Source organism: Ahaetulla prasina, chromosome 2, assembly GCF_028640845.1.
Source record: "Ahaetulla prasina isolate Xishuangbanna chromosome 2, ASM2864084v1, whole genome shotgun sequence".
NCBI lineage: Eukaryota > Metazoa > Chordata > Lepidosauria > Squamata > Colubridae > Ahaetulla > Ahaetulla prasina.
This window is the reverse complement of record NC_080540.1, coordinates 98,842,736-98,865,597: the sequence shown is the minus strand read 5'-3', so window position 1 is coordinate 98,865,597 and position 22,862 is coordinate 98,842,736. Positions and strand designations below refer to the sequence as shown.

The 22,862-nt window shown below is 40.9% G+C and overlaps 1 protein-coding gene across 2 annotated transcripts in view; it reads right to left on the bottom strand.

Moving 5' to 3' along the window:
• Positions 1–15,243, bottom strand: part of SLC22A4 (solute carrier family 22 member 4) — a 66,942-nt gene extending 51,699 nt beyond the window's left edge. For both annotated transcript variants that reach the window (XM_058166054.1, XM_058166055.1), the window contains exon 1: positions 14,713–15,243. In XM_058166054.1, coding sequence (XP_058022037.1) covers positions 14,713–15,105 — 393 coding nt within the window. In that variant the 5' untranslated portion in view covers positions 15,106–15,243. The remainder of the gene's footprint in view (positions 1–14,712) is intronic.
• Positions 15,244–22,862: the final 7,619 nt, after the last annotated feature.

Sequence of the window (22,862 nt, the reverse complement as noted above, 5' to 3'; positions counted from 1 at the left end):
AGCATCCCAAAAACTCAAAAATAAAAAGCAAGGCCGCTCAGGCTGGACTCCAAATTTTTGGAATAAGATTGGTAGGTCCTCCAATCTACTTTAAACAATATTGTTTTGGGGTGAACGGGAAGGAGGACATGTCCAATGTAAACTGTTTTTGTGTATCACTGGTTCAAAGCATTATTTTAAAGGGATATTTACCAGCGAATTCTACATATATATATAGTGAGAAGCATGTAGAGCAAATGTAAGCAGATATAAACTTGACAGTATTTTACAATACTATTTTTAATGTGTGCAGATCGTTTCAGTAAAATATCCCTCTGGAGTCATTTATTAATGGCATGCAGCAGCTGCTGGGAACCAAGAGGGCGGGGATTTCAAGGGGTGAGGGATGAGGCAGGCCAGCTCAAAAGTTAGGGATGTAAAACAGAAATATTCTCCCTGACCAGATTCCTGTCTCTTGCTAATATTCTCTTGCAATCAGCAATTTGAGGAATGCCGCTCCAATCCCAATGTAACACGAATTCTTTAAGACCAATAGTCTTGTCAGTTGTGTCCTTCATGAATGTATCCAGTCTCCCTTTAATGACATCCAGTTTGTGGCTATCATCATATTTTAATAGGTGAATTGAGCACTGTGATTTAACTGATTGGAAGAGATTAGCCAGTTTCATTGGATGACTCTTTAATTTGATGTTTTGAGGTAGAATATCTCCCTGTTTCCACATTTATTTTTCTGTGCAAGACTCCCACAGCATTCTAAACATTTCTTGTGAAGAAGATAAAAGATATATTTAAATAAGTTATATTTGCTTCCTGGAATGGTACTTACCATCTGCTCAATTTTATAATTCCTTATGCTCACCTTAAAATGCTTATGCCAAAGTTAGTGCTCTTTTTTTTGTTCTCTTATTATAGCAAGTTCTGTTTACCAAAGAAAAGTTTGTTATATTTTACAGCTTTCTTAGAAAAAATCATCTGGTCTTTAGATTAGGTTCTTACATTCTAAACATAGGCATCCATCCCTAACTATAAAAGTCCCTACAGATTTCGCTGTGTCATCCCTAACTATAAAAGTCCCTACAGATTTCGCTATAGGCGGTGATGCTCATCTCCATTTTGAGGCCTTTGAGCCAGCGCTGTCCGAAGACGTTTCCACGATGTGGCCAGCATCTATATGATAATGCTATAACTGTGATTCTGCTTGTTACGTATTACATACCAGTAGGTATGTTATTGCTGATAATTAATACTTTTTTCTTTTGTCCTCCTTTAGCATAGAATTGTGCACGCATTATGGGGGGGGGGATGTCTTTCTTGATTAAACATTTCAGTATTTTTTATCAATCCCCTTTACATTTTGGAAATTTCCCTTTTGTAATAAAATGTAACTGTGCAGTAATAGGTTCCATCAGCTACTTCCCACCCACATGTATGCTCAATTTAACAATAATATGGTCACTGATTCCTATTGGTTTCACAAGACTTATGTCTTACATTAGGCCACAGTTACCACTCAAGATTACTGGTAATCCTTGGGTTATGATCTGTCAGTCACATGAGATAAACCACCACCAGATAAGCTAATTCCACATTATTGTAATACTACATTGACAGAATCTTGCTTCTGAAAGTACAATCTCTCCCCCTCATCTCCTTTATAGCCCAGTAAACTAGAGAGACTAGCTCTATTTTACTGGGTAAACCTCTTGCCCCACATATTATCCAGCTGAGAGCTATTCTGTCCCTTGGCCCAGTCTCCCAAAGTCTTTCTCATATACTTTCACATGACCATTCATTTAGTGACTGCCTGATGTTAAATAGCAACATATGTGGTTGCAAATCATTCCTGCTCCCAATGATTTTTCACCTATCATGGCATCCACTCACCACCCTCCACAGTGTCTGCTCATGGTACCTACCCACATGCACTGAGTTGCCTGCTTGCCTAGGATTCCCATCTCTTCCTAACTCATACTCATGTGAAATCCTTTCTTAATGACCCATGCTGTCCTGAGGTCACGATGGCAACCAGGACTACTGTTGTTATAGGCAATGTGGTCATGTAATGTTGTATTTCCCAACCATTCTGCTTTGCAACCAAAATTCTACTTCCAATTGCAGTCATAATCTGAAAATACCTAATAATCTAAAAATATTTACGCCAAATACCCGACCTTCGGACATTTCGTCGCGAACTCAAGACTCATCTTTTTATCCGCGCAGGGCTGGCTTAAATTGGGATTTTAATGTTTAAATTTATTAATTTTAAACGGGGTTTTCTTAGTATGGTAAATTTTAATCATTGGGCTAATTTAAAATAAGTTTTTTAAATCGTATTTTAAACTTGTATATTGTATTGTCGGTTTTATTATGCCTGTACACCGCCCTGAGACCTTCGGGAGAAGGGCGGTATAAAAATCAAATAAAATAAATAAATAAATAAATTTAAAAAAAAAAAATGTTCGTCAATCTAGGATTGTCTTCTTTCTGATCAGCTCCAATATCAAATGTTCTAAAGTATAAACATCTATATTCCACAAGTTTGATTTCTTGATCCTATTAGAACCTCTTTTGCATGCCTCCCTGATTTTTTTCATTGTATCAGTTACCCTAAGCATTTTATTTGGGTGGGTAACAACATATTCCTGCATCTGATTTACATTTGTGCCAAATATTGCCACTGAAAGTCATTAATATTTTTCTGATATAGAAAAAATAGCATTCCAAAATTTCCTCATAGATTACTTTAATGAAGGTCTCAACACAGCAAGCAGTAGTTGTACAGGTGGCCCTTGACTACTGATCACTTATTCAGTGATTTTTTGAACTCATGATGCTGAATGAATGGTAATTATGACCAGTCCTTGAATTTATGGCCATGGTCTGCTCAACTCACGGTCATATTGTTAGATTCTGACAAAATGACTCCTATAACAATACTCTATTCTGCCTTTGATAGCTTGATATATTTTCTAAGGATATTTGACACATACACACACACCCCTTCTTAGAAAGCAATGCACTCTAACTCCCTCATCATTACTTTGAGGCCTTTATTATTATAAAAACCTTTATATACCATATCTTCGTCTTTTGATTGACATGCCCTAACATTAATCCATTTCCAATTTTGCATGTCCTGAAAACAATTTCAACAACTCAACAAAGAGTACCTAGTCAAGCAAGCTGCGCAGTCTTAGTATTCTTATTCTTTCAACAGTGCAAATACATTTCTCAAAATGATGTTAAATGCAGTTAGGTACAGACAGTTTTCGCAACTTTGTGCCCTCCAGCAACAGTGGAATACTACTCCCAAAATCCCAAGTCAACCAAATAATTTCTGGGTTGCTTAAAAGACTATTGTATAATAGGAAACCACTGTACTCAGTTCTTGCAAATTGTTTTTTTTTTTATATTGCGCAAACAATTCTTGCTTTGTACAATAATTATAAATAGCATTGTGCAAAGTATTCAAATGAAGAGTGCAATAATTGTGATAACAATGTGAAGGAGTATGAATGAGGCATCTGTGCAAATCATTAAAACATCCGTGTGAGGTGGAAGGTTCACACAGATCTTTCCTCACTATTTTCGCATCCATGTGTATGAATAACTATTCTACTTGATTTCCAGTGAAGAAAGCACATTATGCTTTGCATACACTATTAGTGACATACTATAGATCAGGGGTGTCAAACTCGATTACGTCACAGGCCGGATCATGATGTATCGCAACATCTTTTGCCTTTGCGGAGCTGGGGTGGGCATGGACACTGCGGGCCATATCTGGCTTGAGGGCTGCCAGTTTGACAGGTCTGCCATAGATGATTTCAGTAAGCATTGTGGCAATTAAGAATTATGAATCCATTTGGTTAAAATTAAAAAGAATGTGTTGTTGTTGGAGAACGAAGATAATGATTAGTTTCAAGACAAAGTAGAACTGGATTCATGAACCTGGAAAGGCACTTGCTTTCATGCTTCTGGTCCTTGAATCTATGAAATTATTTGCAACCATACAGGATTCCACTAAATAGTTGGATTTCTGTTTCTGAAAAAGACATGGGTGCTTTAATAAATCACCAAAAGGTGCTTCCAACCCACCTGCTTTAAGCAGAATCTTAAACACTGTGAATGCTAGGACATAGGGTTTCATCTAAAATCCAGAGTCTTCTACTCATTCATATCAGCCAGGAAACAGAGATTCATATATTTCATATATTTCTTTTAGTTTAACAGAACTTTAATAGATTTTGAAAGCAAAAATTTACAGCTCAGGCTGTAAAGAAGCCTGTTATTAGAACACAGCAGCCTGCAATTACTGCAGGTTCAAGCCCGGCCCAAGGTTGACTCAGCCTTCCATCCTTTATAAGGTAGGTAAAATGAGGACCCAGATTGTTGGGGGGGCAATAAGTTGACTTTGTAAAAATATACAAATAGAATGAGACTATTGCCTTATACACTGTAAGCCGCCCTGAGTCTTCGGAGAAGGGCGGGATATAAATGTAAAAACAAAACAAAAAAAATTATGTATTTGCATCAATGTAGAAACCAGACCGTTATAATTTGTCCAAAAAACATGATCTTAAAAATACTTGTTTAAGATTGCTGTGAACATAGCCAATACAATAATGTTGATCCTGTTTTCAAGACTCTAGATCAGGAGTGTCAAACTTGATTTCATTGAGGGCCGCCATCAGGGTTGTGTTTGCCTTGTGGATGGGTGGGGTAGCCAGGGTGGGCATGGCTAGCTTGATGTCACTCATGTTGGGGGTGCCTGTTGTGGCCCGAGTACTTTGCCAGCGAAAACGGGCTCCCAATCTGTGGTTTCAGCTGGGATGGCCTCCTTCAACTCTCTGCCAGCGAAAACGGAGCTCAGGAGGGCCACTCCATTTTCGTTGGCACAGGCACTGTGGGCGGGTCCTTTGCTGTCTCCAGGGCGGCCCCACGGGCCCGACCTAAGCACCACGCGGGCCGCATCTGGCCTGCAGACCTCGGGTTTGACACCCCTGCTCTAGATCAAATATACCAAAACAATGCAGCTGAAAATAAATATAAATATGTATATTTAACATAAATATAAAAAGGTAAATAAATATCTTTTATGTCACAACCTAAGATAGTTACCAGATGACCTGTAGGTAGGTCTATGTATATGTTGTCAGGATTTTAAAAAGCAAGAATTGCTATAGGTAATAAGGAAAAAAGAAGATATTGTATGTTCTATATATAGGCATTGGTTTTATGTCTACATTTCATTCTTAATACTGAAGTCCTTTCATAGCACAGAAATTTATATTCAATTGTAACTTGCAATAGCAAAAAGCAGTACCTGATCATATCTATCGGCAAACTGAGGGGTACCCAAAACTGCACATGCAGTTGCATTCTGTATCAGTTATAATTTCCACATAGTCTTCAAAGGACCATCAAGTGCATATGACCAAAGAATTAAATAAGAAGCTTAAAATTACAGCCTTATAATTTGACCAAATAGCTAACCAAATTTGAAACACTTAGCTAAAGATGACCAAAGACATAAATTTTGATGTTATTAGATGCATACTTGTCTAAAAATAGGACTGGTTTCCAGAGAAATAGTTTCTAATTTGAGTGGTTCTGGTCCTTTCTATCAGGATGTACTTGGATGGTACTATTAGGGAACTGCAATTTCTCATGTAAATCATTGACCATTCATGGGATCTACCTTGTCTCCTAACATCTATTTAAAACTACTGGAGAAGTTCATTCAAAGTTTCAAAGTGGGATCTAATAATATTCTGGGATTCGAACCACTGAGCTGCCGACCTTTTGATTGACAAGCTCAACGTCCTAGCCCCTAAGCCACAGAATATTAATAATATTCTGATGATACACATTACTGCTCCCTACTGCCTAACTCCAGACAATTAGTAAGTACTCTGTTGTCTAATGCTGCTGTTGGAAAAGACAAGACAAGAGTCAGGGATTAAGTTGAAGCCTGTTTCGGATGGAATTGCAGATTCCTAAATCAGAGTTGCTTCAATTATAGTTAATATGCCAACTACAATCATTTCTGTGCTAGCTGATCATTTATTTATTCATCAAATGTATATGGCTGCCCATCTCATGAAAAGTGATTCTATAAAGAAGTTAACATATAAAATGATTAAAAAATTTAAAAATATGATCCATCTCTCGCTTGATATATATCCTGATGTGTACTTTCATTTTAGCTTCCTTTCCTTTCCTTTCCTTTCCTTTCCTTTCCTTTCCTTTCCTTTCCTTTCCTTTCCTTTCCATGCCCATGTGACTCCAATTCAACAAACACAATCCTGGCACCAGTTGTGGCCATTAAATGATTTCAAGAGTCATTAAGCAGACGCAGTCCCAGGTAAGAAGCACAGGGTGCCTCAGAGGTGGGAGAAATCCTAGGAAGATCCACTCGGGAAATGAAAATCCTCCTTGACAAAATCCAAGTAGGATTTTCAGTCCCTGAACAAAGAGGCACTTTTGTGTGGCCTGTACCAGGCTTCCCAAGTCCGCCTGAGGCATCCTGCACTCCTTTATCATGCTACCTCTCTGTTTGGATTTTGGCTCCGTCTCATCCCTGGGGGTTGGCCGATAGAGCTGCCTGCTGAAAGAGGCCAGTTCCCCTCTGTGCACCGAAGGAAACTCTTTAACCAGGGTGCAAGAACCACAACTGAATATCTTCAGGATTTCAGCTCCATTTCTCACCCTATCGAAAGAGTTCACTTCCCCTTGACAGGCAGTTGTTTCTGCCAGCCCCCAGATTCGAGAGGAAATCCTATCAGCAGGCAGTAGCATCTTACAACTTTCACCGCTGGCTTCCCCATTGACTTTCTAGGGCAGCTGGCAGAAAAGATTGCAAATAGCGATCACATGATTCCAGGGCATTTGGCAGCCACCGCCAAGTGCAAACAGGTTGCCAAGCATCCAGATCAAGAACACATGACCGTTGGGATACTAATGCCATATTTTGGATGGCCATCATAATTCTGGATCATTGTTAAACAAACAGCTGTAAGATAATGACTACCTGCATTCTTGAGCAAAAGTTGAGTTTGTGGTATACTGGCCCAATGTGCTAAAACTGACCAACGCTGTCTTTACTGTTAGAGATTGTTTTGTAAGGGGACAGGTATACCTAAGGCTAGTCACTAGTTTACCTCTTCTCCATCTTACTGAAAAACAATTTTTTGAGAATCCTAGAAATAATAGAAATGTTTTTGAGTTATTGTTTAGTCACTTTTATAAAAAAAAATTGTAAAGCTAGAACTATGTGGACATAACCTTGAAGAAGGAATGCAAGAGCAATTATGTAAATACCAGCTCAACTCAGAGAAAGTGGAGGCGGTGAAAAAGAAACTCAAGGTTACCCCACCTTGATTATCTTTGATATATCAGGCAGAGAGAAATTCTGATAGGTTTCAAGAATCTAGTTTTAAGTTTCTGTGTGTTATCATAAAAGAGGACCTGACCTGGGGCACTCACATTGCAGCATTGGTGCAGCAGAGATTATACTACCTGAGACTTCTCAGGAAACAACAGCTGAATGAAAAACTGCTGGTAGCCTTCTACCGCTGCACCATAGAGAGTATTTTAACTTGCTGCACCTGTGTATGTTTGCCAATTGCACACTGGCAGATAGGACAGCACGTAAGGGGGTTAACGTCATTGCCCAGAGGATCATTGGTTGCCCTCTCCCCTCTTGGGAAGAGCTTTATAGCTCCCGCTGCCTTAAGAAAGTTCAAAACATTCTTAAAGATCCATCTCATCCTGGGCACCCATTTTTTTAACTATTACCCATCTGGCAGATGGTAAAGGTAAAGGTTCCCCTTGCACATATATGCTAGACGTTTCCCAACTCTAGGGGGCGGTGCTCAAAGCCGAAGAGCCACTGCTGTCTGAAGACGTCTCCGTGGTCATGTGGCCAGCATGACTAAACGCCAAAGGTGCACACCACGCTGTTACCTTCCCACCAAAGTGGTCCCTATTTTTCTACTTGCATTTTTTACGTGCTTTCAAACTGGTAGGTTGGCAGAAGTTGGGGCAAGTAATGGCAAGCTCACCCCATTACACGGCACTAGGGATTCGAACTGCTGAACTGTCGACCTTTCAATCGACTAATAGGCTGAAAAACAGCTTCTATCCCAGGGCAGTAACTATAGTGAATTCTGCTGTATAGTGCAATATTAATTCAATACTGGGTTTTCAATTCAATTGTATAGAATGTGAAGGATGTTGTTGTTGTTGTTGTTATTATTATTATTATTATTTGAATTTATATCCCACCCTTCTCCGAAGACTCAGGGCGGCTTACATTGTGTTAAGCAATAGTCTCATCCATTTGTATATTATATACAATGTCAACTTTTATTGCCCCCAACAATCTGGGTCCTCATTTTACCTACCTTATAAAGGATGGAAGACTGTGTCAACCTTGGGCCTGGTGGGACTTGAACTTGCAGTAATTGCAAGCAGCTGTGTTAATAACAGACTCCATTAGTCTGTAGAGCCACCAGAGGCCCTGGTGTTTGTGTTTTATTTTTATTGTTATAATGTACACTGAAGATAGCATTTAATTTCATTGCATGAGGTACAATGACACTAAACTAAACTAAAGCTCTGTCTGGCATAGAATCAGGTTATTTGCAAGATACTCTCCCTGAGAGTATCAGATTGGATAGGGTAGGCAAGCACCAGGTCTCCTCCTGAAAATGTTGCCATCTCATGGGATCTCTGAAGCAGGACTTTCCTGAGACTCCCTTTACTCATGGAACATCTTAGTAGCAATCCACCAGGCCCCCACTCTTATAGCCTTCTGGAAGGCCATCAAGACCTGGATTTTTAACCAGGTGCTGGGATAGAGTGAGTGACATTGGTGTTGGTTGCTGGGGCACCACAATAGGATGACTGAGGTACTAGATTTTGGTTGTATTTAACAATGTTATGGTTTTTATAGTTCAGAGTTTTTATTGTTATGCAAATCTTATAAATAAAACATTTTTTTAATTTGTGTTAGTTTTTTTCCATTATCATCATCACTATTTGGAATTCCATATAGCGCCATTACAGTTGGGATCTCTATTGTCAGGAGAAATTGAATCTGCTAGCTTCTTCTATGACTATAGGGATAGTTGTGGGCTAGAAATCTATATGCTTTTATTTGTATCTGTATCTTTAAGTTCCATGCTAATAAAACATTTACAGTCATAATCAAAATTAGGTCAGAACAAATAAAAATAGACTCCCTGATTCCTTGTGACATGCACACAGTGTAGCTCTGGAAGTCTCCAGTTAGTGAATGACACCTTAGAACAGGGATGTCCAAACTTGGCAACTTTAAGACTTGTGGACCTCAACTCCCAGAATTCCTCAGCCGGTTGCTGGCTGAGGAATTCTGGGAGTAGGAAGTCCACAAGTCTTAAAGTTGCCAAGTTTGGACACCCTTGCTTTAGAAAATGAGCCAAATCCCCAGTTAGCAGCCTATCCAGTACAGAAACTATTTATAACATTACTTTTTTAAAAATGATGTAGAGATGGATTATAAAAGTCTCTTCTTCTTCTTCTTCTTGGGCCATATCTGTCATCGGACATTGGCGATCATGTTGGCGATCCTATTTTTATCAACAGCTGCACAAAAAAATGCCGCTGAGTTTTGTCCAAACCAGTTCCTTAGATTTTGAAGCCATGATGTTCTTCTGCCTGGACCTCATTTGCCTTCAAACTTTCCCTGGAGGATTAAGTGAAGTATGCTGTATTTTTCCGGGTATCGCATCACATCTCCAAAGTATTCTTAACTTTTGCCTTTTAATGGTTTTGATGATTTTCCTTGGCTTTCCCAGGAGGCTTATCACCTCATTTCTGATTTTGTCAACCCAGCTTATACAACAGCCATCTGTAAATCCACATTTCAAATGCTTCTAGTCTCTTCAAGTGGCTTTCTGGCAGAGACCAGAGAACTCTCTACTCCATAGAGCAGGATAGAAAAAATGTAACATCTGACAAGTCTTTTTAAGTTTATCAATTAAGCCCATAATTTTACATTAAAACATCAGAATACTAGATACTAAATCATCAAGGGTTGCATCTTTAGATGATTTATACTTCATTCTGATCAAGCACTTGGCAAACAGGACATATATATTTTGGCTTTAACCAAATGCCTTTCTTCCTATACAGAACAAGGTAACGTCAATGCTTCTGATATCTTTCTGTACACATGTGAAGGTAATGTCAATGCTTCTGATATCAATCTGTACACATGTGAAGATAGGGTACATCTACTGCAGATCTGTATTTATCATTGTTTTCCCTTGTATAGGAATAAGACGCTGAAGAAACTTGGCAGCATCTCCACTGATTCAATCAGGAGTCTTTAAAGTCCCATCACATGCTCTCCAGAAATGTCTACTGTGCAAAAGCTTAAAAAACTTAATTATGAAGATGAAAGTGTTGTGGCTGTACCATGCCACCTCTTATTAACTTACCCAGTTTTAATGCTCTGCAGAATGATGATTTATATATTCATCAGTGTATGATCTAAGAGCTGAGGAACAGAACTATGAAACCCTAATTCTCAAACTGGGACTACCTGGCTTACTCTAAGAGTACGAGGAACATGTGGGCCTGCATGCAGACATAATCAGATTCCATTTATGACCCTAGACACCTTGAAATCACACCAATGAATTTCAGCCCATTTTGGGTAGATTTAGCAAGACCACTGTTGCATACCTGTTTACAGTGGTCTTGCTAAATCTACCCAACTTGTGCACTGGAGAGAGATGTCATGATACAAGGGCCAATTGTTGGGAACAATAGTGCTGCAGAGAAGCTCACCCAGTTACTACTTCACATGTCTGTACATGCGCTATAAACGAAAATGTAGAATGAAGTGCCGTGAAAACCAAGCTGTCTTGTGATATGATTTGATGCTCTCATGGCAAAAAAAAAAAAAAGTTTGCATAAAGGTACCTTGGAGGTCAGAGGTGGTCCTGGGACTTACGAGTGAGAATAAGGATGATCATTTTAAAGTTTACCTCCCAGTCATCCCTGCTCTTAATGCCCCGGGCTTTAAAAAAAGTTTTAGATCATTTTTCTGGTTTTTAGGGAAATAATCAGAGTGGTTTCTCTCCCAGGAATCTGCAAACATATAATGAATCCAACAAAATAGTGGTGGACAGGTAAGTAAATACTATGGATATATTTGAAATGAATAATTTATTTTATATAATAAAGAAACAACAGCTCCAATCAACAGGTTCTGTTAAACTGGGCCTCTGTGGCTCAGACTGGTAAGACAGTCTGTTATTAACATAGCTGCCTGCAATTACTGCAGGTTCTAGTCCCACCAGGCCCAAGGTTGACTCAGCCTTCCATCCTTTATAAGGTAGGTAAAATGAGGACCCAGATTGTTGGGGGCAATAAGTTGACTTTGTATATAAATATACAAATAGGATGAAGACTATTGCTAACATAGTGTAAGCTGCCCTGAGTCTTCGGAGAAGGGCGGGATATAAATGCAAATAATAAAAAAAACATTTAGAGTTGGCTGTGTTCCATCAGAACAAAACTCAGTACTATTTTATTGTTCCAGACAGTCATGGGAAACTGGCAACTCAAAACCATGTACAATAACACCTCAAGAGTAGCTGGGGTGGCAGTAAGGCTAAATACTGCCTGCCAAGCAAATTCCATAGAATCTGACCAAGGTATGATTTTCAGTCATTCCCCCCTCCTCCAAAACATTATATTCCAATTACTACATTCTCTTTAATAGCTTTCTTAGCATTTCAATTTCTGAAAGTCCATTTTCTCTGTGTGAAATTTAAACGAGAATCCTTCCCTCTATCAGCCTGCATGTGTTTTTAAGTCAACAGAAAAAGTTTCGTCTAAGGTTCTGAGAGAATGGGGATAAAAACAATCATTTAAATTTTTCCTCCCCCACACTTTTCAACACATCCTACAAAGCTCTCAAGTTGAGCTCAACCCTTGGCAACTATACCTATCCCATTATCTTGGCAGAATGACAGAAAAGATTAGTCACTGCCCCTTTCTGGCATGTATTTTGATTTTTCAGACCTAGAATTCCCAATTATTCCCCTATTCAAATAATAACTAGACCATTTAACTTTTAACTTCTATTTAACTATTTAACTTCCGCAAACAGCCAAAGTTCCCACTCTGCTGCTACCTGTTACTACATCTTACATCAGTGTAACTTCTTTATCTATTTAAGTTGTGGTCTGATAAGTAAGAAGTATATAAAAAAATTCAAAAAACTGAAATGTATTTGGTTAGCATAAGGATAATAGCTGTCAACCTTTCCATGTCAAATCCTATGCTCTACTTTAAATGGGACCTAGATCAATGTCATGTCCATCTCATGGCCCTCCCATGAATGTTCATGGGATGTGTGTGTGCTAACAACTTTAAAAATACATGTTAAAAAGAGGAGAAGGTGCAATTATCCAGCCACACTGCTATTTTGACACTGGTGATTCCCACTGCAGACCGAGTTGTTCCCACCATTAGAAATAAGAAGAGAAAACGCTCTTTGACTAGTAGTGACGATCGGAATATCCTGGTTAAGGGCTTAAAGACTTCTCCATTCATCTGGAAATTTATGAATAGTTGATGGTCTCTGGATCTATGATGATTATTTTTCTGTTTGTGTGCGTATGTGTGAATAAGTAGCATCTGTATATGTATATTATATACAAAAGTATCATGTTATATAAATCACAAAGATGATTAGGGGACTGGAGGCTAAAACATATAAAAAACAGTTGCTGGAACTGGACATGTCTAGTCTGATGAAACGAAGGACTAGGGGTGACATGATAGCAGTGTTCCTCAGTACCTCAGGGGTTGCCAGGAAGAAGAGGGAGTCAAGCTATTCTCCAAAGCACCTGAGGGTAGGACAAGAAGTAATGGATGGAAACTAATCAAGGAGAGAAACAACCCAGAACTAAGGAGAAAATTCTTGAGAGTTAGAACAATTAATCAGTGGAACAACTTGCCTCCAGAAAATGCTCCAAACACTGGAAGTTTTTAAGAAGAGATTAGATAAATTGGGCGGGTTGGCCATGTGACTGCATGGGCATGGCCAATTCAATTTCACTCATTTCGAGGGTGCTGCGCCAGCCTCTACTTGCCCCTCCCCTGCCATTCATTCCTCGACTCCCCACCCAACCCCCACCCGGCTCCTTAGGGCCCCAAAAGGAAGCAGTTGTTGGATATAAGCAACCACCACAAGAAAGAGTTGGCAAAACAGATGGCTCAGTTCGAATTGGATCTGACAGAGGAAGCTCAGTAGAAGCACCTCACTGAGAACTACGAGCATAGGCTTTCCAAGCAGAGGGAAGATCTGCAGGAGTGCAAGGTCAGGTATCAGCGCCTGGAGACTCAGCAGGCTGAGATAGTCAGCCAGTTCCAGGCCATGATACAGTCCCACTGGATCAAGGCCCTCCGGCTCTTCGCCACCAGAGGCATTTCCCTCCAGCCTTTGCCCAAAGCCCCGCACCAGGAGGCTGAAGCAGAACCCAGGTCAGAATTTCTGCCTCCCTCCGACCCGCACAAAAAGATCCCAGAAGGAGGAGACTCTCTGCAGCAACACAAATGTTCATTGCACATATCTGGCCCAGGGGACATAGTTTGAGGACCCCTGTTTAGTGCAACATAAAAAATGCAAATAATTTTTCTGCGGACCACCAACGTTTTCTCACGGACCACCAGTGGTCCACAGACTACCAGTTGGTGAGCACTGGACTAGAAGACCTCCAAGGTCCCTTCCAACCCTGTTGTTCTATTCTGGTTCTGCTCATATGGTACGATTGAATGGAAAAATGCTAATTACAATAATTTTGAAATTTTCAATGCCCAAGTAAATAGAAATGCGGGTATTATTGTATAACGTCAATCTGCCAACATTTCGACGTATGAAATCCGATACATTCATTCAGACAGGGTTTATCATGCAATCAGAGAGTAATATCACCAATCGCTAGTGTCCAAACACTTAATAGGCATTACAAGCATCGCTATTTTCCAAACCCCCCATTCCTGAAAGAGGAGCGACGAAGAAAACCCCCGCCAAGTTACAAGATTTTAAAACGCCGCGAACAAATGCCTCTATCTAAAAGCCCTTTTCCAAACCACGAGAAGAGGCGTTCTGTTAAGGAAGGATCTCGCAAAGGCTCGGCTGCGAAAACCTTTCCCTTTTCAGAGAAGTTGGCAATTATTAATCGGCGCCGCCGAATTGAAAAACCACCGCACTGTAGCTACGCAATCGCAGGCTTGCCATGTGCTTCTCGAACACACTCCGGCAACAAACCCCGCGTTCTCTCTCTCTCTCTCTCTCTCTCCCTCTCTTTCAAAAAAAAAAAGAAGCAGCAGCGCAAGCGGTTCTTTTTGGGACGGGGATATCATCTTGCTGGGAAAGCCTCCCCCAACATGGCCCCAGTAAAGCCCCACCCTTCCTTCGCCTTTGCGCCCCGACCCTTACCTACTCCATTTTCCGCCTCGCCGCCTTCCTATTTTCCCACACGGCCATGCATGCATCTGCATCTCTGTCGCCGCTTTTCCGGTCCACGCGGCCGCCCACCCACCTCCCCGACGCCTCGCAGCCCAACCCCGGAACCACGCAGCGGGCCGCGACCTCCGATTCCTCTCCCGGCCGTCCCGGTCCCGAAGCATCGGGCGCTCGCTTACCTCCGTGACGATCGTGGAAAGGTAAACCTCCCGGCTATACTCCCAGCCATCCAGGCATTTCTCTTGCTTCACCTGGCTGAGATTAACATCGCGGCCGGGCACCAGGTTCCAGGCGGAGAAATTGATGAGAGCGTCCAGGCTGTAGCGGCTGCACTGGCTCCGCACCTGCCGCCCGTCGCGTTCCTCCAGGGGGATGCTGGCGTTCAACCATTCCGCACTCAGGTTGGCGCTGGCGGGCACCCGGCACCGGTGCTCGGGGGTGCCGGCTAGGAAAACGGCGGACATGCCGTTGAAGCCATTGGGGATGATGCTGGCACTGAGCAAGAAGAAGATGAGCCGCTGGTAGGGGCCCCACTCGCCCAAGAAGGCGATGATCTCGTCGTAATCCCGCATAGCAGCTACGGGCACAAAGAACGGCCGGCGGAGGAAGAGATACACCCCCCACACCGGGTGCGAAACAGAGGAGCCCGCGCTGCGCCCTTCTGACTGGTTCTGGCATCCCTCCGGAGGTGGGGTCTCTCCCGGTCAGACTCCGCCTTTTTCGCCACCCCAACCCCGTGCTGGATTCTGATCGGCCCCGCCCGAGACAACCTTCAGCCGATCGGAGAGGTTTTATCTTGCCGGAAGGCGACTTGCTTATAAGCCCGCCCGGAGGCGTCCTTATGGCGACGCCTAGGCTTTGGGCGGGAAAAGGCATCGAAACGCTCGTAAACAAGCCGGCTTATGTGCCGGCGGTGAGCCCTGAGAATGAGACGTTACCCGCCCCTCTTGCTCTTTTTTTCCGCTAAAAGGACTCGCGTGTGCTCGCGAAGGCTCTGCGGGAGAAATGGACAGAAGCTGAAGTGTGGCTTGGCGTGGGTTACTCGTGGTTAACTCACACAATGGTCTAAGGCTTGCATCACAATTGAGCTAGTAGCTAACCTTTGGTCTGAGTTCACCAAATACCTGAGGTTAAAATGTGGCTGGCTAGTTTGCTGGAAATCAGCCATACAGTAGTAGCTAGTTGTGACAAAGATCATTGGTGCTTTTTTCAAGTGGACTTTCTTGTTTCTCTTTGAAGGCATTTGGCTTCTCATCCAAGAAGCTTCTTCAGCCCTGATGTAAAAAGCACCTTTGGGACTATCATGACCTGGATGACTGAGAATCTTCACAGACATCATTGAATCACATTTTTTCTTGTGTATTGTGTGATGGCTTCCAACCCTGGTTAGTTGGTGATTCAATCTCTCATGAGAACCCCAAAATACTTAATTCCACAAACCCTGGTTTAAATTAAACAGCCATAAGAGTGCTATGTAAAAATGCTCTGTTCATCTCTCATTGTGGAGAAATGACTTTAGAATTGCTTTGTAAAGGGTGTGCATCAGGAGTAAAATCCAGCAGGTTCTGACAGGTTCTGGAGAACCAATAGCGGAAATTTTGAGTAGTTTGGAGAACCGGTAAATATCACCTCTGGCTGGCCCCAGAGTGGGGTGGAAATGGAGATTTTGCAATATCCTTCCCCCAGGAGTGGGGAGGGAATGGGGATTTTGCAGTATCCTTCCCCCTGGAGTGGGGTGAGAATGGAAATTTTGCAGTATCCTTCCCCTGCCATACCCACCAAGCCACACCCACAGAACAGGTAGTAAAAAAAATTGGATTTCACCGCTGGTGTGCATTGGTATGTTCTAAGCCTACTGCCCACAATTGTTTCCACTTAATGTTGCCAAATAATTATTGTATTTGCAAATATTAACTTAAGTATTATCCATACAGAAAATGGTTCTCACATACTTCACTAGCTTTTGTTTACCCACAAGAACAGAATTTCATGTTTTTCAAAGCAGTGCCTCATGAATCAAAAGCCAGCATACAGCCATGCTGCTTCTTTTATCAACTTGTTTTTAAGTTTTATATAAAACATTACCTTCTCTATTGCCAATTGTTTCACTCCTGTTGATGTTGTTGATGACGGAGTTTTTTCTAAAGCTAGTGTTTATAAAAAAAAATGAAAAATTTAAATCAGCTTCCAATTATATGATTTGAATTATAATTAGAACAACCTAGTTGTAAGGTGATTTAGGTGAGACACTTAAGTTGATAGTACTGAGTGATTTCTATTCTCCCTGAGCTACTTAAGATAGTTGGGATTTCATAACTATGGTTTGCCCCAAATCATCGTAAACCTAATACACAAAAGAGGTTACATATTAGACTTATTTTATACCATGGAATGGTTGAAATATGGTCTGGTAGTAGGAGATATAAGAATTTCATCTGTTTCATGGACAGATCACTTGCTAGTGACTATGGATTGACTGGTAGCACAAACATCTGTAGGGAGATGGGACCAGTTAGATTTTTTAAAATTTATTTTGTCATAACAGTATATATAAGCATTAACATGAAGTAACTATATAATATATAAGCATATATATGAGCATAAGTATGTAATAACTATATTAATTGGATATAATGAAGAGGAACAATAGGACAGGGAACGGTAGGCACGTTTGTGCTCTTATGCATGCCCCTTATAGACCTCTTAGGAATGGGGTGAGGTCAATAGTAGTTAGTTTTTGGTTAAAGATTTTGGGATTTTGAGAAGAGACCACAGAGTCAGGTAATGTGTTCCAAGCCTTAATAACTGTTACAGAAGTCATATTTTATGACTTATTATAATATAATATGATATGATATAATATAATATATAATATAATATAATATAATATAATACTATTATATTATTATTATTATGAGAGGGACAGGTAGGGATACAATTCAAGAGGATATTAGTAGTATGACCTTTCCTTAATAGATCCTAAATCTAGCCATATTGGACAATTGTTGCCAGGTATCTAATCTGCTTCTTTAGGAAAATATTTTTTTATTTATTTATTTTTGTCACAACTTTATATACAAGCACATATAATGAAAGAAAACAATAGGACAGGAACGGTAGGCACTTTTGTGAACTTATGCACACCCCTTATAGTCCTCTTAGGAATGGGGTGAGGTCAATGGTAGACTGTTTTTGGTTAAAGCTTTTGGAAGTTTGAGAAGAGACCACAGAGTCAGGTAGTGTGTTCCAAGCATTAACAACTCTGTTACAAAAGTCATATTTTCTGCAATCAAGATTGAAGCAGTTAACATTAAGTTTGAATCTATTGTTTGCTCTTGTATTATTGCGATTGAAGCTGAAGTAGTCTTTAACAGGAAGGACATTGCAATAGATGATTCTGTGTGTTAAACACAGGTCATGTTGGAGTCGGCGGAGTTCTAAGTTTTCTAATCCCAGGATTTCGAGTCTGGAGGTATAAGGTATTTTGTTGTTTACAGAGGAGTGGAGAACTCTTCTTGTAAAATATTTCTGGACTCGTTCAATTGTATTAATGTCAGAGATGTGGTATGGGTTCCAGACAGGTGAGCTGTATTCAAGAATGGGTCTTGCAAATGTTTTTTATGCTCTGGTTAGTAGGTGTAGAGTTTTTGGAAAAGAAGCTACGCAAAATTAGGTTTACAACTCTTAGAGCCTTTTTTGCTATGTAGTTGCAGTAGGCTTTGGCACTTAGATCATTTGATATGAAAACTCCAAGGTCTTTTACAAGGTCTTTTACAAGGTTTTTTACAAGGTCTTTTAAATATTATGAGGAAGTGATGTCATTCCATACCGTACAAGGCATATACCAAAAGAGAAGGTCAAAGAACATTCGATGAAGCAGACCCAGAAGAAGATGGAGAGACAACATCAAAGACATACAACATGAATTAACAATGGTTGAGGCTGCCAGAAGAGCAAGAGCCAGAACTTTGTATCTCCCTCAACACCCGAAGTGGTAAAAGAGGAAGTAAAAAAGAAGAAGAGCTGACTGCTGCAAAAAGAACAGAAGAAGCAGAGTATCTTCATCATTTTCCAATCAGGGTTCAGGCACAGATACCAAACTGCATTGGTCACTGTCACTGATGACATATGTTGAGGCTTAGATGCGAGGAACAAAATCCTCATCTAGCAGTTTAGGGATCAGTATCATCAGTAATACCCAGTAATACATCTTTACCCTAGAGTGCCCAGGAGATTAACTGAAGTCTGAAAAGCTATAAAGATCTAGGTGGGAAGAAACAGGTAGAGATTCTAGGAAGATGGAGATGCTGTAGTCTCAGAAATCAACTGACTTGGGGACAATACCAATATTAACTCTGGATGGAATTGTGCTCCTTTAGAAAGACCTAATACCCAAGTAACATCCTTGGACTAATATATCCTGCTAGAAATAGGAAGTGGCAGCTTTGGTCAGGAGGGTTGATATACCAGCTGTGTGACCATTCCTAGAGCAAAAGAGCCACTTTTATCATTTCATGGATGGACTACTGTCCTGTACATGGGACTAGCCTTGAAGGCCATGCAGGAGTTCTAACCAGTGTTAGAGGCTTGCATTTAGCTGGGGCAAACCTAAAAAAAAGGTGTTTAGTTATGGTTTGTTTCTAGTTACAGTTCAAAGCCCTGGTGACCATTGTTACTTGGAGCTAGGTCGTCTTTGAGACCTAGTAATCCAAATAGAATCTGCTTGCCCAAGATGACCCTGTGGAGAATGTCAGCTGAGAGTTCTTACCCGTATGAGATGTTCAATGAGAGATGACTTGGAGAGGAGTATTCTCTTTAGGAGCTCCCCATCTGTAGAAGGCCCTCCCATGAGATACAAGGATCATATCCTTACTTCAGGGAGCTTTACTGTAAAAAACAACAACATGGCTCTTTGAATATGTGTTTGGGGATCAAAACCTGAATCCCCAATAACTATTCTTGATAAAGAAGATATCCAAAAATCCATGGGCATTTTAAATTGCATAACACCATTTTAAATAGCTTCCTATGAGATTTTAGTTTTTGGGTTTTTGCTGTCTTAGCCGAGGTCTTCCCAAAATTTTTTAAACAAATGCTGTCAGTCTTGACTCTGCAGCAATGTCTAGACCAGGCATGTTTTCTTGGTTTCCTGAAAACAAATACCCAAAGAATGAGACGTCTCTTTTTGTCTTAAGTGTAGGAGCCAAAAATGAACCAAGTTTGTCTTCCTCAAGCAGTGAATTTTTGAGCAACTTCCATGCCTAATTTATGGTTTTCCTAACACAGATCCAAAGAGTAGCACTCTCATATTGTCCCATTATTTTAATAAATATGTGGTGGCATTTTGGCCATCTGTTCACGCAACCCAAGATCATCTCACAAAGAAAACCTCCTACAAATCTTTCATATGTATCAGGGCTTCAGGCAAGCAGAAGAACGTTTCTCACAAAAGCAGATAATAATGCAGCCAGAAAACAAGAAAAAAATCATAAATGTCTTTTGCTTATTTTTTTTAATGGTATTCATAAAGCCATGCCCTACAATAGGCTCCATTAGCCAACCGGTGAACAATCATGCCTAACAATATCATTGTGGACAGTAATCTGCTTTTCTTGGCACATCTGAAAATCTCTTGCCGGCTGATCAAACTTTTTGTTTACTCTATCTTTAATTCATTTCAGGAACAGACAGTTCCTCATATTAATGTGTTGTTTCAGGAAACAGGATTATTATGTTTAGCTGACTGTTAGCTCATGTGGTATCATTCTGGTATCTGAAAGGTTATCAAAGAATAATAAAAACCAAACTGCTTGTTTGAGAGGAAATATAGCTCTCAGCCTAGAAATATAGCTTTTTATATGAACTTTGTTAACACCCAGGAATAACCTTAACCATTTTGCCTTTCCAACTCATGCCTTAGTCATCACTTGCCTGGATTACTATAGTGCTCTTTACATGGGGCTGCCCTTGAAGACCACTTAGAAGCTACTGTTCAGCCAAAAAAATAGCCACAAGAGTTTTTATGATTGTATCTTGGCACACTCATATGACACCTCTGCTCTGTGAAAAGCCCTGATTAGCGATGGGTTTCCAAACGCAAATCCGGATGCTGGTTATCCTCTATAACAGGGGTCCCAACCTTGGCAACTTTAAACCTGGTGGACTTCAACTCCCAGAATTCCCCAGCCAGCAAAGCTGGCTGGGATATTGTGAGAGTTAAAGTCCTCCAGGCTTAAAGTTGCCAAGGTTGGGGGCCCCTGCTCTATAACAGTATTTCTCAACCACAGCAAGTTCTGTGACCTTCAACTCTCCAAATGCTGTCTGGGGGATTCTGGGAGTCAATGTCCACACATCTTAAAGCTGCTGAGGTTGAGAAACACTCCTCTGTAAAGACCCACATGGATACAGGTGATGTCGTGTCCCACTCCTCCTCTGACGGCCGGGTCGGGGAAGTCCGTATCAAGCAAGGCTGCGAAGCCTCTGCAGCTTTGCCAAAATTCTGTCAGAGTTCTCAGGGCAGGCAGGAGACCAGGATGTGACTTCAGCAATCCAAGTTAGACTTTGCCTGACTCAAAGAATGCCAGAAAGCAGATCCTTTATATAGGCCATGGGGTGTGGCTCCATGACTCAGTACTTATCCAGGCCTGCCCCTCCCTCCCTTTGCTGACGTCGCCTCTCCATTCTCCGGAAGCGTGGATCTATCCATTGCATCGTTTCGTCCCCAGCTGCCGGTAATCCCAGCTCGTGGCTGGCTTCAGGCACACATGCTATCGGAGGGAGGTTTGTTTGCTCGGTTTGTCTGGGCATGGTGCCAGGGCTGGGGGCTGGAGGCATGCCAGGACATTCTGTACTATCAGTCTCTGGCTGAGATAGCAGGAGATGAGAGGGGCCCGGCTGCGGCGGGGGGGGGGCGAGCGAGGTACAACAGGTAGTCCTCAACTTACAACAATTCATTTAGGGACCGTTCAAAGTTGGAACAGCACTGAAAAAAGTGACTTATGACCATTTTTCACACCCACAACCATTTCAGCATCCCCATGGCCATGTGATCAAAATTCAGACGGTGGGCCTGAAGTCATGCAATTCCCTTTTTGCAACCTTCTGACAAACAAAGACAGCGGAGAAGCGAGATTCATTTAACTGCGTTACTCACTTAACCTTTTGCAGTGATTCACTTAACAACTGTTGGCAAGAAAAGTTGTAAAATGGAGCAAAACTCACCTGACAAAAGTCTCACTTAGCAATTTTGGGCTCAGTTGTGGTCATAAATCGAGGACTACCTGTATTTAAGTGTTGCAGGCTCTGTGGGGAAAAATAGGGCAAGGCATTGGATCCAATTGCCTTTTCCCATCCCATAGCATTAATCGGGGCACGTTGCAGGTTGAATAAACAGCATAATGTAGTAGATCTGAGAATTGTTACCTTCTGTGTTGTTCCTATCCTCTGGAATCCAGACCTGGAGGTTCAACTATGCCTCCTTCAGAAAAGCTGTAAAATCCTGGGTTTTCAGAGAGGCCATAGTGATTTGTGATTCCAACTGGTGGATGAATGGATGCATGCATGGTTAAAATTTATATTTTCCCTGCCACCATCCAGTGCATTTGTATCCATATATTTCATTCTTTATTCATATTTTTAAGGTTTTCATTTTATATGTTATCTTGAGTCTGCTGATTTGGTGGCCTTATGAATCTAATAAATGATTATTAATATTTCTACTCTTTCTCTAAAAATCAGGGTTGATATTTGTGAGTTCTCTAATTCATAGTTACTTATTACTGTATTATCAATGCAACCTCCCTGTTGCTAAAATGTCCACTTCCACCTCATATACAAAATGTAGACTAAAGTGTTTTTTTTCCTTATAGCACACAAGAAAACATATAATAGTCTATTGCCAATCAATACAATATTTTTTTTCTTTCAGTCATTGGAAAACAACACTTATTTGGTCTTAGAACAAAGAGAAGAGTTAAACTGCCAAGTTTATACTTATTGTAGAAATGTAGTTTCAGCACACAATCTACTTCTGAATAAATATCCAGAATTGATCTGCAAGGATATCAGTTCAGGGAACATTAATGGGTAGAAATATAGAGAAAAAAAATCTAGATGGTGTTCGCAGAGTTCTCCCTATAATTTACCTAATTAATTCCTAATCCTGGCTGAAGCTGGTAATAATAAGGTTCATGCCTTATTATTTGAAAGGGTATCTTTCCCACGTATTCTTGTTCATCTAATCCAGGGGTGTCCAAACTTGGTCCCTTTAAGACTTGTGGACTTCAACTCCCAGAGTCCCTCAGCCAGCAAAGCTGGCTGAGGAACTCTG